Source organism: Chelmon rostratus, chromosome 19 (assembly GCF_017976325.1).
Source record: "Chelmon rostratus isolate fCheRos1 chromosome 19, fCheRos1.pri, whole genome shotgun sequence".
NCBI lineage: Eukaryota > Metazoa > Chordata > Actinopteri > Chaetodontiformes > Chaetodontidae > Chelmon > Chelmon rostratus.
The window spans coordinates 16,279,469-16,295,492 of NC_055676.1; the positions used below are offsets into that span (position 1 = coordinate 16,279,469).

Sequence of the window (16,024 nt, forward strand, 5' to 3'; positions counted from 1 at the left end):
ATTCTAAACTCCAAATAGACGAAAACAATTTGGTAAAAGACATTGAAAATAAGGTGTAACAACTATGGTGATACAACTGATGGGCATTTATCTACTTCTTTCAGATTACAGCTGCAATTATTTCGGGACTGAACTAAAACTGAAAACTGAAGAAGTGTAGCTATGTCTGAAAAGCACATGTAATTGCCTGTGTTGCTACCTATGGATTGTCGCTACCTTACACATGTGCAGGAGCCTGACATGAGGTGTTGAAAGGGGAGGCTTCAAAACATGCACCCTGATATACAAGATTGCAGGAGGGGAGCTGGTGGCAGAGACACTGGAAAAATACCAGCACATCTTCACCCATGGCCTGCATTTGTCAGATTCTTGCAGCAGTGAAGGACACCTCGCCAGGCCCCCAGGCCTGAAATGTTTACTATGAAGTACTGAGCCTCGCTGCAGAACGTTTAGTGACAAACCCCTTGAATATAAACACATTTCACACAATTGTCAGGCAGCAAAAAACTGTAAACCCCAACAAAAAGCTCATATTAGGGCTAAAAGTCACTGAAATTATGTTTTACCATTATTGCTCCAAGTGTTTGTCAGGAAAGTTATTTTCAGCATCTTTTACGCTGTTCAAGGTAATTTCCTCTTTGCCTTAATAAATGCAATCTGATTCGCCACAGTCACATTTAGTGCACTGACTCTATATTTAGATATGATCATCACGTGCATAGTTCTCCTATCAGAAGTGTAACCTACATTTACAGGCACTTTGAAGTTTTGAATTGAACAGAAATCACTCTTGTTGGTATGGTTGATTAGCGCACTCAATATGGCTCGATCTGTACTAATATCGAAAAACAATAAAGCTGTCGGCACCTGCGTGACTGAGCGCAAGAAAGTGTAATCCGATGTCATCTTGACCGTCTGTGCCAAAATAGCCCCGTCCTCGGCCACACAACACCCCGGAGAGCCTGCTGTATCTTTACAGCTCCTGTATGTGAACCGCTGCCTTGAAAGCTCAAATAAGTGTGAACACAGTTTGGAAAATAACAGCACAAGCTCCCTCAAAGTGTGAGAGTTTCTCAACACCGACAGCTGCAAATGAACAGGGCGAAAACTGCACGAATACCAGCCAGAGTCCATCACAGCTGAAATTCACTTAAAGGAATTAATTCTGTTCCTTAAGTGTGTCATGAAGCACAGCAGTGTGTGTGTGTGTGTGTGTGCGTGTGTGTGTAAGTGTGTGTGTGTGTCAGCCAATCAGCAGTGTTGTAACAGACAAAGCAGTGTAATTGACAGCATTTAACGTTCCCAGAGAGAGCCACAAACAAATGTCTAACTAGCTACCTCCCAGCTGAATCACCCATGATAAAAGTATGACTAAACCAGCCATGCATGCAGTACGTACCCTTTCATAGCCGTGTGGTTGAGAACATAGACCTGTGATGTAGGACTTCAGTATGAGCTCAGGCAGAGCCGGCGGTCTCGGGGTGTGAGTCTATTTTTAACTGTTGTCCCCCACAAGTACAAAGTCGGTTACCTGATATTGCAGACATGTGCCGATCTTGAACATTTAACACTCGATATCTATATTTACAAGCTGTCTAGCTAATGGCCCAGTTTATGGGCTGATCTTGACTGGTGGTTGTCATAGAAATTTAATTTAGGGAAGTTTTGGACTTGGTTAGAGAAATAATGAGAAACTCCAGCAGTAATAATAAGCTTTAAACAGTAATTTTGCCACAATTAGACAACTCAACCCAGTTTTGGAACCACTGTTTAACATCTATGAAACATCAACAATAATAACATAATTTTCCAAAAGACATTATTGAATCAGACACTCTTGCTACTATTTTTTTTCAGGGTTACAATAAACTCGTAGAAACCAGGCTTTTAAACTAGAGTTTGTGTGAAAAACATTTACGTATATTCAATAAGTGCTTAAAATTAACAGAAAACACTTAAACAATGTATCACAAAGTAAAATCTCCTGATATAAACGTGCATTCAAAGTGCATTTGAGCTCCTCCTCTGCAGAGTCCGCTATGTTGTTGTGCATTGGTTCTCCTACACACTTGTAATTCTGGCCATTGCAAAACCTCGACAGGATCATCTTGATTTAGTTGACAAATTAAGAAATAAAAGGATTTGAAAGGTCAAGTCAGAATTTTATCAGGGATTTAAATATTTATAAATAATAATACGTTTCTTGTCATACCACTGTTGAAAATGCCTTCTCAAACGAGGGGTGCCAGTATATTATTGATGACTGCTTCCCCTAGAGGGCAATTTGATTTTGGAAACATTAGACTATATGTTCTGCCAGATATTCGACAGCAGTGTGTCGGGACAGCCATATTGCCTAATTAGTATTTCATTGTGGGTAGCTACTTAATTAAAAGAAAACTGTCTCCTTTATGCATCACAAGGCTCTTTTATTCTGCGAATTATATGAGCTCTGTTGCATTCCTCATTGGCAGAGCTGCACCATTTCTCCACAAGTTATTGCCATTGTACCTTTGTAACGGGCCACCATGAGTCATTTAGTAGTAATGAGCATATTATATCCAAGACAACACTAAATATCTTTATTTGCAGATGACATAATGTTCTATTTGTGAAACCATTAACCAGAAAATCAATTCAGTATATTTTCACCATTATTACTGTGAAGGCTGTTGAATGTATTGATTGCAATGATCTCAGCTCATTTTTGTGTGATCTACATCAAACCTCTGTAAACTGATGAACACACTCGGTAGAATGTAAAAGTAGTAACCACTCACTATACTCATACATAACATAATCACAACAAAAACTGTCATTTCTCTTTTTTGTAAACAGACAAACAGGTTTATTATCTACAACAGCAGGAGCACTGGAATAGTTTACAAGGCACAAGGGAACAGAATATAAGAGCAGGGATGTTAAAGCGATACAGATTTTGTGTTCTGACTCGTCTCTATGTACTGCTCCATTTTAGAAGGAGGTAGGGCTTCTCCACCAGCACAGTGAACACATAGCTCACCACCATTTGAGACAATGAGACAATGTAACCGCTCTGGCAAAGCAATAACGTTGTCAGTGGCCAAAACAACCAAATGAGGTCAGACCTTTTTGACTTTCATGGAAAATGATTTATAGTCAATTATCTCACCCTGGCGTGACAGTGATTAACATGACTTTGCCTCTCATTTAGTCAGATTACTTATCTCATAAGCAGCAAACACAAGCTAATCCCGACTGACATCTATGGCAGGTCAGTTTTCAATCATTTGGATGGTCCAGTAATTTAGCTGGAAAGGGATGAATGAGTGCTGAACACATGAAACATTTAAGCTTTTTCTGTCACTCCCAGTGTCCAAGCACACTTTATATGAAAAAGGGCGTGCTCTAAGTGGAGTAAAACTAAAGCGCTTTGATTCTGGTGGGAGTTTAAAGGAAATGCTTTTTGTAACTACGATTATTTGCTTTCTTCTCTTCTGTACATGAATTCTGAAACCACAACTAAAAGATGGTTAGTTTCACGCAGGATAAAGCCTGGAAGCAGGGAAACAGCTAGCCTGACTGCCCACAGTGACAAAAACAGTGGCTGCAAAACTGCAGGAAGTCATGAAATACTGTGATATAATGTGCTAATTACATCACTTTTACTCCAATAATAGTGCATATATTCAGGTTTTTAAATGTGGGTAACTCTCACGAGCACGCCAGAAAACAGCGAATAGTAGAAAGCAGCATGGAGGCCAGTGATAAGATGACTTTTTATATCTTTTATGAGAAGATGATGATGCTGATGAGATGAAAACACAGTATAACGCATAACGTCCAATATCAGGCAATATTTACGTGGCAATGTCATAAGCGCTGATGGGGCTCATCGTGAAAGTTAGCGCCTTCGCCTGGGCGTCATGTTTCCGTGTTTCAGAGCTGGAGCTCAGTGACTACTGCAGAGCCATTTGACACAGGAATGAACCCTGATTGTACTGTTTCCCACTGAAGACAAAGATGTTAGTGGGTGTTTTTCGCTCAGTGTGACAGAAGCTTGAGTGAGCTTTACAGGTGCTGGTGGGTGGACAGAGTGAGACTAGCTGTTTTCTCCAATTGCAATTTAACTCTTTTGTCTAGTCTGCTGTCATGCTTGATATAACAAACATTTTACACTTGAGGAAACTTGATATTGTGCTCTCTTGTATGTGTTAATGTTGTTTCATAATGCCAGTGAAGGAGAGTTTTGTAACCAGGACTAAATTATGGCTCTTACATAATTGCTCCTGTGACAGGTGAGGGGAGCGAACGCTTTAACTGCTTTAAAATCACCACGTTGTAAACAGTGGTCTAACAGCAGAGGCCCTCCAATAAAACAACAACGTGTCGGGTCAGATTTTGAACAAAACAAATGAAGAAAATGAAATATCTATGGCTAACTTGTCTGAAAACGCTCACACTCCTCCACTCTGGCAAAGCACTGTGTCACTATTGTGAGTGTGTGTGTGTGTGTACAAGTAACCAGTGACAAGTTTTATGAATGAACCCCCCCTACTGCACACACACACACACGCACACACACACACTACAAAGTGTTTATAATTACAAACAATAAACAGAAGGGGGGAGGACACAAACCATTTAAATGATGTCATGTCCTTTTTGCTCTTTTCGCGCTGTTATGTAACACTGTTTTGTAGCCACACACCTGTTCTTGTGCCGCCTTGTAAATCTACTAAGCAACAGAGGGAATATTATTGGACTATTGGTGCATGAGCTTGTGTGTGGGAGTTGTGTGTTACTTGGTAAGTTTTAAAAATAAGTAAAGGAGAGCAATGTAGTTAGACAACATCACCTGACTGACCATCACTTTATCTGAATTACTGAGCAGCACACGGACAGGACTTGTTATGAATATAGGATACGTGTGTGTGTGTGTGTGTGTGTGTGTGTGTGTTTGTGTGTGTGGTTCCGTGCCGTACACATTTACTGTGTCCACAAGGGACAGCTGAAGGGTCAAGGTGGTAGTTTGACTGTTGGACAACAAACATTTGTCTCACGTAACTAAACTGCAAACACTGAGAGGAATAATTTTTCTGCAGAATGAGTATTTTTACTTTTTATTCAAGTATTCTAGTATTGTAGTTTTTATCATGAGGTCAAGTATTTTCATGAGTACCTTTAATTCAAGGAACTAAATAGTTCTTGCACCACTGGCAACACTTAATTGCGTAACATTTAAAAATAACCCTTCTGATTTCTGATACAACAGTGTGTCTTTTACACGTATATATATGTAATTATGCAATGTAAAACACATGGCAGCGGCATTAACAACAGTCTAATGAGTTTATTTAACTATGCAGCGCCTTTCAAGAGCAGATGCCACAAAATGCATCATAAAAGCAGAAAGTTTAAGCAAGTCCACACAAATGGGTACTGAGTTTTTAAGTATGAGTGATCTCAGCAACATTTCTTTAACTATAAGCGTTCAACAGCAGCTGAAACCGTGTTGTTGATTAACACCAGAAACTGCGGTCGCAGACATGTTACACCATCTTGAGCATGTTGTTGTGGGGTTTTGGATTGGACGTGGCCTGGTGGGCTCTTGTAGTCATGGTGAGAGTAGTGTCATCTTACCAAAGCAAGATATATTTGAACACCGAGTCGTTGCACAGTCTGCCTCAGCCTGGCGTTTGGCCTCCTTCCCTGAACTCTCTGGACAGCACCAGGTGGAAAATGGCACAGCACATGTAAGAAGAGTGCGTCACAACCAAGTTTTGTTTGTGTGCGAGAGACAGCTAAAGGATGCATCTCCGGAATCAGGAGCAGACACATCGTGGATATGAGACTCGTCTTCACTGTGCCAAAGTGCTGCGTCATTAATAGCAAACCATATGTTGCATCACTGTCAGACAACTAAACACACACAGTGGAGGAGGATAGGATCAAGGTTTTCTTGGAGGATAAATCAACTTGATACAATGCACAACAGAGCACACGCCCTGCATAACTCGAGTGACGGGATGGAAACGTGGCAGGGTGTTTTCACGTCATAAGGAAATGAAAACCTTTCTTATGGTCTCATCAGCTGAGTCAGAGCCACTTGTGAACCCTGACTCACTGCCACGGAAAGTACAGTGTATATATGACCCAAGTCATTTGTGTTGTCTTACACCAGGACTGTTAATAGATTGGCAGAGGAATACGATGTACTTTTGGTCACAAGGAAGCCAGTCACACTTCATTCACTTTACTATCTTAGTCCACTTCTAATCATTTCCAAATTGAAATTAGACTACTCAGACAACTAAAAACATGTTTTTCTGTGTGATCATTTGACATTTTCTTAATGAAGCTCCTCCTCTGCAGAGTCCGCTATGTTGTTGTGCATTGGTTCTCCTACACACTTGTAATTCTGGCCATTGCAAAACCTCGACAGGATCATCTTGATTTAGTTGACAAATTAAGAAATAAAAGGATTTGAAAGGTCAAGTCAGAATTTTATCAAATATTTATTTAAATATTTATAAATAATAATACGTTTCTTGTCATACCACTGTTGAAAATGCCTTCTCAAACGAGGGGTGCCAGTATATTATTGATGACTGCTTCCCCTAGAGGGCAATTTGATTTTGGAAACATTAGACTATATGTTCTGCCAGATATTCGACAGCAGTGTGTCGGGACAGCCATATTGCCTAATTAGTATTTCGTTGTGGGTAGCTACTTAATTAAAAGAAAACTGTCTCCTTTATGCATCACAAGGCTCTTTTATTCTGCGAATTATATGAGCTCTGTTGCATTCCTCATTGGCAGAGCTGCACCATTTCTCCACAAGTTATTGCCATTGTACCTTTGTAACGGGCCACCATGAGTCATTTAGTAGTAATGAGCATATTATATCCAAGACAACACTAAATATCTTTATTTGCAGATGACATAATGTTCTATTTGTGAAACCATTAACCAGAAAATCAATTCAGTATATTTTCACCATTATTACTGTGAAGGCTGTTGAATGTATTGATTGCAATGATCTCAGCTCATTTTTGTGTGATCTACATCAAACCTCTGTAAACTGATGAACACACTCGGTAGAATGTAAAAGTAGTAACCACTCACTATACTCATACATAACATAATCACAACAAAAACTGTCATTTCTCTTTTTTGTAAACAGACAAACAGGTTTATTATCTACAACAGCAGGAGCACTGGAATAGTTTACAAGGCACAAGGGAACAGAATATAAGAGCAGGGATGTTAAAGCGATACAGATTTTGTGTTCTGACTCGTCTCTATGTACTGCTCCATTTTAGAAGGAGGTAGGGCTTCTCCACCAGCACAGTGAACACATAGCTCACCACCAGCGTGAGCACCAGGTGGCCCAGGAACAGGTACATCTAAAGAGAGGAGACGTACAATACATGCAGTTAAAAAGGAGAGAAGAGGTCATGGTAATATCTGAAATGAAACGTGCCGTCTGTAGTACTTACAAAGTTGATGTCAGTGTAGTGGATTGGGGTCTCTTGCAAGCCAATATAGAGGATGATGAAGACAGGATGTGTCAGATAGCAGGCAAAACTAATGTTGGACAGAGGAACCCAGAAACCAAATGACAAGAAGCTCTTGATAAAACCTGCAGAAACAGTGACAGTGAAACACAAGAAAATGTAGATTGTTTTAAATACATATTTCCACTTTCATGTGTAAAAAAATGTGCCTTACTCATATGTCACTTAACAGGTGGTGTGCGGACATCCTGCCACTGTATTACTATCTGTATTCGTTGAAACAAATCATTAATATGGCTTTGTACACTGTACAGAGGCTCAGAAGTTAAAAAATACCCCAAATTTTACAGTATATTTTTCCCATATCACCATTGCTATTACTGAAGTATGAAATCATAACAGCCAGTCACTGTATTAAAGTGTACTCAAACACTGATCAACAAGATCAAACGTTTTGAAACATACTTCATTATTTTTAAGATGCATATTTAAAATTGTATTTATTTTTTCCGAAATTTGGTATTTGGACTCTGGAGCATCCCTGATCTTGGTTTACCTCCGTAACCCTCCTCACAGGCCAGTATGATCCAGGTCACAGCCAGAGCCCAGAGCGGTCTGTGCAGTCCCTGGTAGAGGGCATGTGGGACAGACGGGTAGGCGGGGGTCTCCCTGAGGATGTAGGCCAGTCCGACCAACACAGCCATGAGTGACAGACAGAAGAACCAGCCAAGTGCTGCCTGCCACTGCAGCGACAGCAAGACACGATAAGCACATCAGTGTGACGGCAGCTCAGCCGGTTGAATGAATACTGAGTTTGTTTGGCTTGATAATATCAGAATAGAGCATGATGTGTTCAGATTTCTACTTAACAAGCCGTGTGTAGTGACTGTGGCAACATAGTCAGATGTTCTCACCTTTTGCTTTAACAGCTGATCTTTCTTCATTGTCAAGTATATTCCAGTCAAGATCCCTATTAAAAACGGCCCATATCTTGTGTAGGGTTTCACATAGTAATACAAGACATAGTTCTCAGATGTCCTGCAAATTAAATGAACAAACAAATAAAACAACTTTTGAATTTTACAGAAACTATTAACATTTTATATCAGATTTCACAGTGTAGGTAAAAAAAAACCCAAAAAACTTGTACATTCCATGCATTTGGTTCCTGAACTGATTGAATTAGCACAATCTCTAAACCTTACAGTGTAGACGGCTGGAAGACCGGCAGCTGCAGGAGTGCAGTTATAACAGCGCTGGTCACAGTGGTCATCAGCAGGAGGCCTCCGGCAACAACCGTGAAAACGCCTTTGTTTCTGATAAACACAAGAAAGGACGAATACACAACTGGACTTGGTGTCGTGTGAAATGGCCCCAGCGGAGGCCATTACTCTTCTGATTTAACTGAGGACTAAAATTTAGCATTTTTAGAATCATACATACAGTCTGTAGAAATAGACCAGCAGAGGCGTGGTGGCATAACACTGGAAGTCCAGAGACAGGTACCATGTCCAAGGAATGCACTGAGGAGAGATTAGGAAATAAACTGTGTCAACATGGAGTCGGACCTACCAGCACAGAATCACTGCTTTAGCTTACTTACTATCTCATGGACTGGGAGGAGATTGCTGATCAGCAGTAAGTTAGCCCACCAGTAAGTCTTACAATCCATCAATGTATCTATAAATGGGAACCAGTATGGCCCCCACTGGACCAGAGAGATGAGGCCAATGGTTAGACACATAATAAACAGATGCAGGGGTTGAATCCTGCAGAAAGACAAAGAAGAACACATTTACGGGCTTTAGATCACACAGGCAATGAAGAGCTCCTAAATCGTTTTTAATGCAGAGAAAGGACACAGCTAACTTCATGTGGTGAAATGATCAACATACAGCACCTTTTAATCCTCTTGAAGAGGTAGTTGGCCACCACCTTGGGGCTCAGTTTGTCCTCAGCCCTGTCGATGGAGCCCAGCAGAGATCTGGCACTTAGCAGACCCCTATACGACACAAAAAACTGCTCTAGAAACTGCTAAAACTGGCACCTTAAAACTCACTAAAATATATTTGGTAAATTCACCGCAGTTTTAAACTTCATGTTGTTACGTTCTCACCCTAGCAGCAAAAAGGTGTCCACAGCCAGAAAAACAGGTCCGCTGATGGTAAGCACATACAGAGGGTTGCTTTCAACTGTCTTCCTCCAGTTTTTGTAGTTATCTGCAATAGAGGTAATGCAGTGTAAGAGTGTTGAACTAATCTAATGACTTCCAGATTTAATGAGTAAGTTGCACTGAGCCTTCCCATGTACCCAGGTTGTTTATCACAGGGAACTGTGCAGAGTGACCACACATGATCCATAACAGGCTGAGAACACGGATGCCGTTCAGGGAGGAGTAGCCTCCTCCGGGGATGGCTGGGGAGGTGCTGAAGACACCCTGGCTGGTTGTTTGTAGAGAGAACACCTGAAGGCACCGGTACACGCAGCTTCGGGGAAAACACAGTGGAGTGTGGCTCTCTATGAATGATTCAATAAGGCAATGCTTGAGTAAAAACGCAACACACTATATAACTTCTTGGTGTTCAGTATGTACTTATCATATGTGTTTGAGCAGCTTCATGCTTGTACTCACACAAAAACGCGCTGCACTTACTATTTTCCTCCGATGTGCTGCTGTTAATTTCGCTGCTGGAGGAGCTGTTAGTCTTCAAGGTCCCATAAAGGTTGGGGCCAGTGTTTAAACAGGAAGCCTCTGCTGTTGGACTGACCTCTCTGTTCCGCTGCCACCTCATTATAGCTGTAAAAAGGGTGGCCGCAAGAGGAACTGCTACCATTATGCAACACACAAACCTGCAGGAGAAAAGGCATCTGTGTTAGGTGAAGGCTCAGCCAGTAGTACACGGTGAGAGTATGATAGTATCTTAGCAGTTAGTATTGGTAGCTAGCAGTTAACATTAACAGTATAGGTGAATCTAGCTTTAATGTCTTCTTCTGTTCCTCTTAGCAGGTAGCGGTTAGCACGTAACATTAGCTAAATGGTAGCATCGGAACTGTATTGTCTTCTTCTGTTCTTCTTAGCGGTTAGCATTAGCATTAGCAATAGTTAAATGGTAGCATCGGTACTGGCCACTACCTGGAGCATCTCTGGGTCAGTTGAACGTGGCAGTGCTGTTTGGATTGTGTAGGAGCAGTGTGAACTGGCACTAGGGGGGGTGACTCTGGGACGCCGGAGTTCACTGCCTAACCTCCTGGAGGTGTAGTGGGACTAAGTAGGCGAAACACTGTTGAAGGGAGGTTTCCACCTGATGACCCCCAGAGACGTGCTAGGAATCACTGCTCTTTGGCAGGTATAGAGGCAGATTAGAGCTCCAAGGTTCTTCACTGAGAATGAATCCTCTTTTTGAGCACAAGTATCTTGTGTTTAAATTAACTTGTTTTTCAAAGTAAATCCTGCGTATGTAAAGAGACACTTAAAAGTTACAAGCACACATGCAGGTAAGACAGTAGAAAGGGTGAAACAAAAAGTCTACACACGATATACTGACAGGCAGGTGATGTCTGATGCATCGGGGGCAGTGGTGTTGGACAAACAGTGAGTCATGATCATCTCCTGAGTGGACTGATTGACCAGGATGGGAGGCAAAGGAGGAATGAGGGACGTCTGGCCAAACTGAAATCGCCCTGTTAAGAAGGTGAAACGAGTCACAAGTAAAACAACACAAGTACTGGACTGAGTGAGTGAAACTGCAGAGAGTCCAGAGAAACAGATTTTAAAGTCACTGACCGTACACCACCAGCATTTGCACCTCCTCTTCCCCACAGGAGTCAGGAACACAGATACCCACAAAGTACTGGACTGTATCCTATGGTAGTGAAAGCACTTTGTTCAAAATCACATTTTTGTCTGTGAGGTTGACGTTTTATCATCCATGATTTTTTTTTTTTTATTGTTACCTGCCTAAGGAACACCTGGCAGTACTGTCCAGAGAAGGTGGCACCGTGGGCAGAGCGGCACTGCTGCAGCAAGCCAGGCTGGTTGGCATTACCGCCCGCAACATTGCTACCCATCTTTCCAAATGCATCATACACTGACGCACAATACACACACAAGCATCAACAAACAACACACACACACACACACACACACACACACACAAAGTGCAGCTCAGTGCAAGGACCAGAACGGCGATGACTAAAACACCCTCCACTGTCTGCTTGGATAAAAAGAGACGCTGAAAGCTTAGAATAAAGGTGATTGATTATAATTGTACAATACTGTAAGTGTGGTATCTGCTTCTGTGATTGAAGAATAGTCATTGATGACTGTTCAAAAACCCATTTAATGTTCTCACATACTGGAAGTATTTCTCCTTCCTGACGATAGCCAGGTCCTGGTTACTGCGCTTCACTTTTCCTGTTACCTCAATTTTGTGAAACAGCGCCCCTCTGGGTTGTAAGGGTTGGTCAACGACAGTCAATCTGTGTGGTCAAAAACAGCGTTGCACCCTTACCGGAGGGGCAACAGGTGAAGTTGGAAGAGGCCTTGATTACTTTGATTAAACAGATCAGATACGGTTACTGTGATGCGCCATTAAAGCTGTGACTGGACAGGTCTCTGGGGAGGAAACCCTAAAGTAAAAGCGGAAGCCTCACAACAAACAGTGGAAAGTTAATATTTAAATGAAACAAAAGCTTGTTTTTAAGTGTTGCTAGCTACCGTTTTGAGACTAGTTAGCTAGCAGCTAGTGAAAGAGACGCATAGGGTAGCTAGTTCTGTTAGCAAAAAACAAACTAAATCTCAGCAACAAGTCTAACGAGAATGTTATACATCATGGACATGGACTACTTGGCTGCTTCATCTTCATCATGAGTAACGTGAGTCACCCTCTCTGTCATATCTGTATGTTTTTTCACTGTTTTCCACTGTTGTGGTTAAATGTAGCAGTGGTTGCCAGTGTGTATTCAACTACTTCCTTTGTAGTTGTTATGGAGATCACGCTACATTACCTGTCTGCCTGTACACTGAGGCTGTTATAGTACCCACTCTACACAGAGCAGAGCAGCTAACAGGGCTTTAAATAATTTGTCACTTCTCCAATTTTACGTCTACAGGTTGTTCATTTATCTGTTGGTTTTATTTAATTTGTGTATGAGCCAGAGCAGGTTCAACATACAACAACAATAAAAATACACCTTATTTGATTATATTTCTGTCACAACATACCACAGCTCAACAACACAACTCAGACTGCTTTACTAAATAAAAAAGCTGAGCAGAGCATTTGAAGAAAAGCTAGAGTATTTAAATTGAGAAATTTGTCAAATGATAAGCACTTAAACAGGTAAAACAATTGTACACTGAAAAATGTAATAAATCATTTTAATATCCTTGGTATACTTAGTATGACTAGATACAACTGTGTAAGTCATGTATTTGATACATGCACTGATACTTTTTATGTCAACATAAACTTGTAAGTATTTGTGGGCTTTATGGTGCTGTATGCTTGTATTCTGTGAAAATAGATGTGTTTGTGTGCATTTTTTTTATGTGAACATAAGTCTTAAAGTTACTGAGTGTTATGTGGTGAGCACTGGGCCTCAGTTTGGCCCCTGTAGTTTAATTGGGTCTGAACCTCCATGCCCCAGACCCATTGCAAATGAACAAGTGACTCTACAGCTTTACATAGTACACAGTCAGAAAAAGCCTTTCAGACGCTCCAACACTTACTGAGAACAGCATATTCCTTCGGCCTGTCCTGGTTGAGTTCCCAGAGGAAAGTGTTGGTATCCTCCATACATTTCTGTGACACTGTCAAGCTCTGCGTATTGTCCAACCCGACGCTACACCCTGAAAATAGAAGGAACGCCACCCAAAACAGAGCCATTTTTAAGGCTGACTGCATCTTTGGAGTGAAGAAGGTGTTTAAATAACACTGAGTGGGACACGTCATCATCAAGAAAATAGCGTGAAATTCATCCTCTATGGGATGCTTTGGCAACTGCAGGTTGTCCCCACCTGGTTTTCGCACCTGGTTTTGAACAGGATTTGGTTACATGAGGATGAGAGGCTAACAAGAAATATCCAGGCTGTGTCACTGCACAGGATCAGCACAATTAGGGTGCAAGTATAATAATGACGGTTACATGCCAGTGTCATGGTTGTTGCCCCATCACTACAACAGATGTCATACAATAGTATCAGTCTGATTTTATATATTTAGCCGTAAATAGCCTCAGAGGCTGTTCTGTCCTAGTCTGGTCTGATCGCATGAGGAATTGCTGGTCATTTGCTCCTCTGAGTTTGTTACTGGAACAACTTGTCTCAAGCTAAAATAAGGGCAAAGTTAACACCACACACAGTCCTGTAATTGAGATTAATCAGCAATGGCCACTAGAGGGTGAGCTTGTCCTAAAAAACTACATAAATTGCCATGACTTTAGCAGGCAAAAGTGAGGGACACAATCTTTACAAATTCAGTGTGATGCAGCTACATTCTGTTTAGGAGCATCTGGTTTTCTGATATCCAAGCAGATTTATGGATCAGAAGTTTTTGCGAGGGACAGATAACAGTGTCCTCGAAAAGTCACACTGAATGATGTGGATCATGTCTGTGTGTTTAGACCTGTCTGCTGTTTGGTGCTGGGCAGGTAGCATGGAGTGGGTTTATCAAAATTTTTCTGGTTTTGGCTCTGAGCAGTGAGAGTGAATCAAAACAGTAGAGTTGCAGGCAGTGAAACCAAAACAATGAGCTGAAAGATGCTAAAATTGCTCTGTGGAGCAGCTTTTAAGTTAGGAAAAGAGTGATTTTGATCACACCTGTACATCAAGTAAAATATTGACATTTTCAATATTTAAGCAAACCCACAATATTTTTTTGTACCTTGAACATGTGCTTTGAGATGCCTGAACATAATCACAGCAAGGTAAATCATAATTTAAGTGGATATCATAGGGAAAACAAATGAAATATGTTGTAAATTTGCAGATGTGTTCATTAAAAACATTTCCATAATGATAAAAAAATAATTCAGAAGGCATTAGGTTTCTTTCTTTTCTTTTTTAAATTAGTTGTACTAATGCGGTACCTGTTCAAAACGTGCTTTTTCAGAATGGACCAGTTACTACCTCGAGTATTGTTGCTCGCAACTTTCTCAGTATCATCGAGCTGCTGAACTGCAACTGAAATCTGAAACTGAAAATTTCATTCAGACATAACAGTGAATGAGTGAAATATTTCTCACCATATCATTACTATTGATAAAATTAATGAATTCAGTCTTTCATGGTTCCTAACATTAGCTTAATAACATAAAGTTAGCCACTGCATAGGGTCATCAAAACATTAACATTAAAACTTAAATGAGCTGAGGCCTTGTTAAGTATAACCAGCATTGTTGAGACAGAGGTTAACCCTAACCCTGCATCCATCTAAAACTGTGGGTCTGGAACTGCTGCATCCAGAACTTTGGGGGCTGTCCAGCTCTGCAGGGAAATGTTTCTCAGCTTTCTTGAGAACCACTCATCCAAACTACTTCATAGTCCACACTGCATTTCCTACACCCACTAAGTGTGAAGTCGATTGGATAAACAGTTGTCAAGACAATCAAAGGATAGACGATCAGAGATACTTCCATTTTCAGTGAAAACAGTTTTTGGTGACAGGGTTGGCATGTAAGACTTGGATAAAATTAGGCATCATTTACTAGTATTTATCATTTAATATCACTCATTAGACTTCCACTGCCAATGGCTAAATAAAGTTTTTCAATAGTTTGCAGGACATTTAGACACATGAAAACATGTGTTATTAAAAATCAGCATTTACCATTTACACCCCAGCCAGCCTTCATGGTTATAATGGTCCATAATGCAAACAGATCCATACAAGCATGAATGATCACGAGATGATTTCTGATATATTTCCATAGAGAAGAGCTGATGTCTCATGTGCAGTTGACATCAGATCTTGCCCCTGGCAGGTTTCATCATTTATTGACATAAAGAACAGCTTTGTACACAAGCATTGGAAATGTCTTAAAGCAGCAGCAGCAGCAAGACACATTCTAATCAACGAACAATTCACAGATTGCTTCTCACATGCAGCTTTACAGTGCGAGACAGTAAAAGTCTTATTGTCAGAGTAGAAAAAGTACAGTCCAAAACTGAATGGTGGTAGTTTTTTTGTTTTTGTTCTTGTTTTTTTAAATGTTTGACCAAAGAAAACAAGGCAAAACAATCTCACAACTGTCAGTTATTGTTCATTTAATTGAACTGGTATGAAATATTCTATTTGCTGCCAAGTTTACATTCGTAGCGGGTTTTCTTCATTTTAGATATTTTTTCCAGTGTTATTCCTGTCAATAAACATTCATTATGATTTCACATCAAAACAAAGAAGGACAAACGGAAGAAACAAGACAGAAAATTATAACGTTGACATTAGTTCTGAAATACAGGGTCATTACAGCTTTATTTTTATTGTGCTGTAACAACAGATAATAATAAAAGGTAAGTGCTTTGC

The 16,024-nt window shown here is 40.6% G+C and overlaps 1 protein-coding gene across 1 annotated transcript; it reads right to left on the reverse strand.

Moving 5' to 3' along the window:
- Positions 1–7,283: 7,283 nt before the first annotated feature.
- Positions 7,284–13,312, reverse strand: oacyl (O-acyltransferase like). The gene is given in 15 exon segments (XM_041960341.1): positions 7,284–7,388; positions 7,482–7,624; positions 8,056–8,242; positions 8,414–8,537; positions 8,705–8,815; positions 8,943–9,022; positions 9,103–9,268; positions 9,400–9,501; positions 9,616–9,718; positions 9,810–10,016; positions 10,132–10,349; positions 11,045–11,180; positions 11,284–11,362; positions 11,454–11,587; positions 13,231–13,312. Coding segments are annotated over 15 exon segments (1,962 nt in total). The 5' UTR covers positions 13,298–13,312.
- Between the last annotated feature and the right edge of the window lie 2,712 nt (positions 13,313–16,024).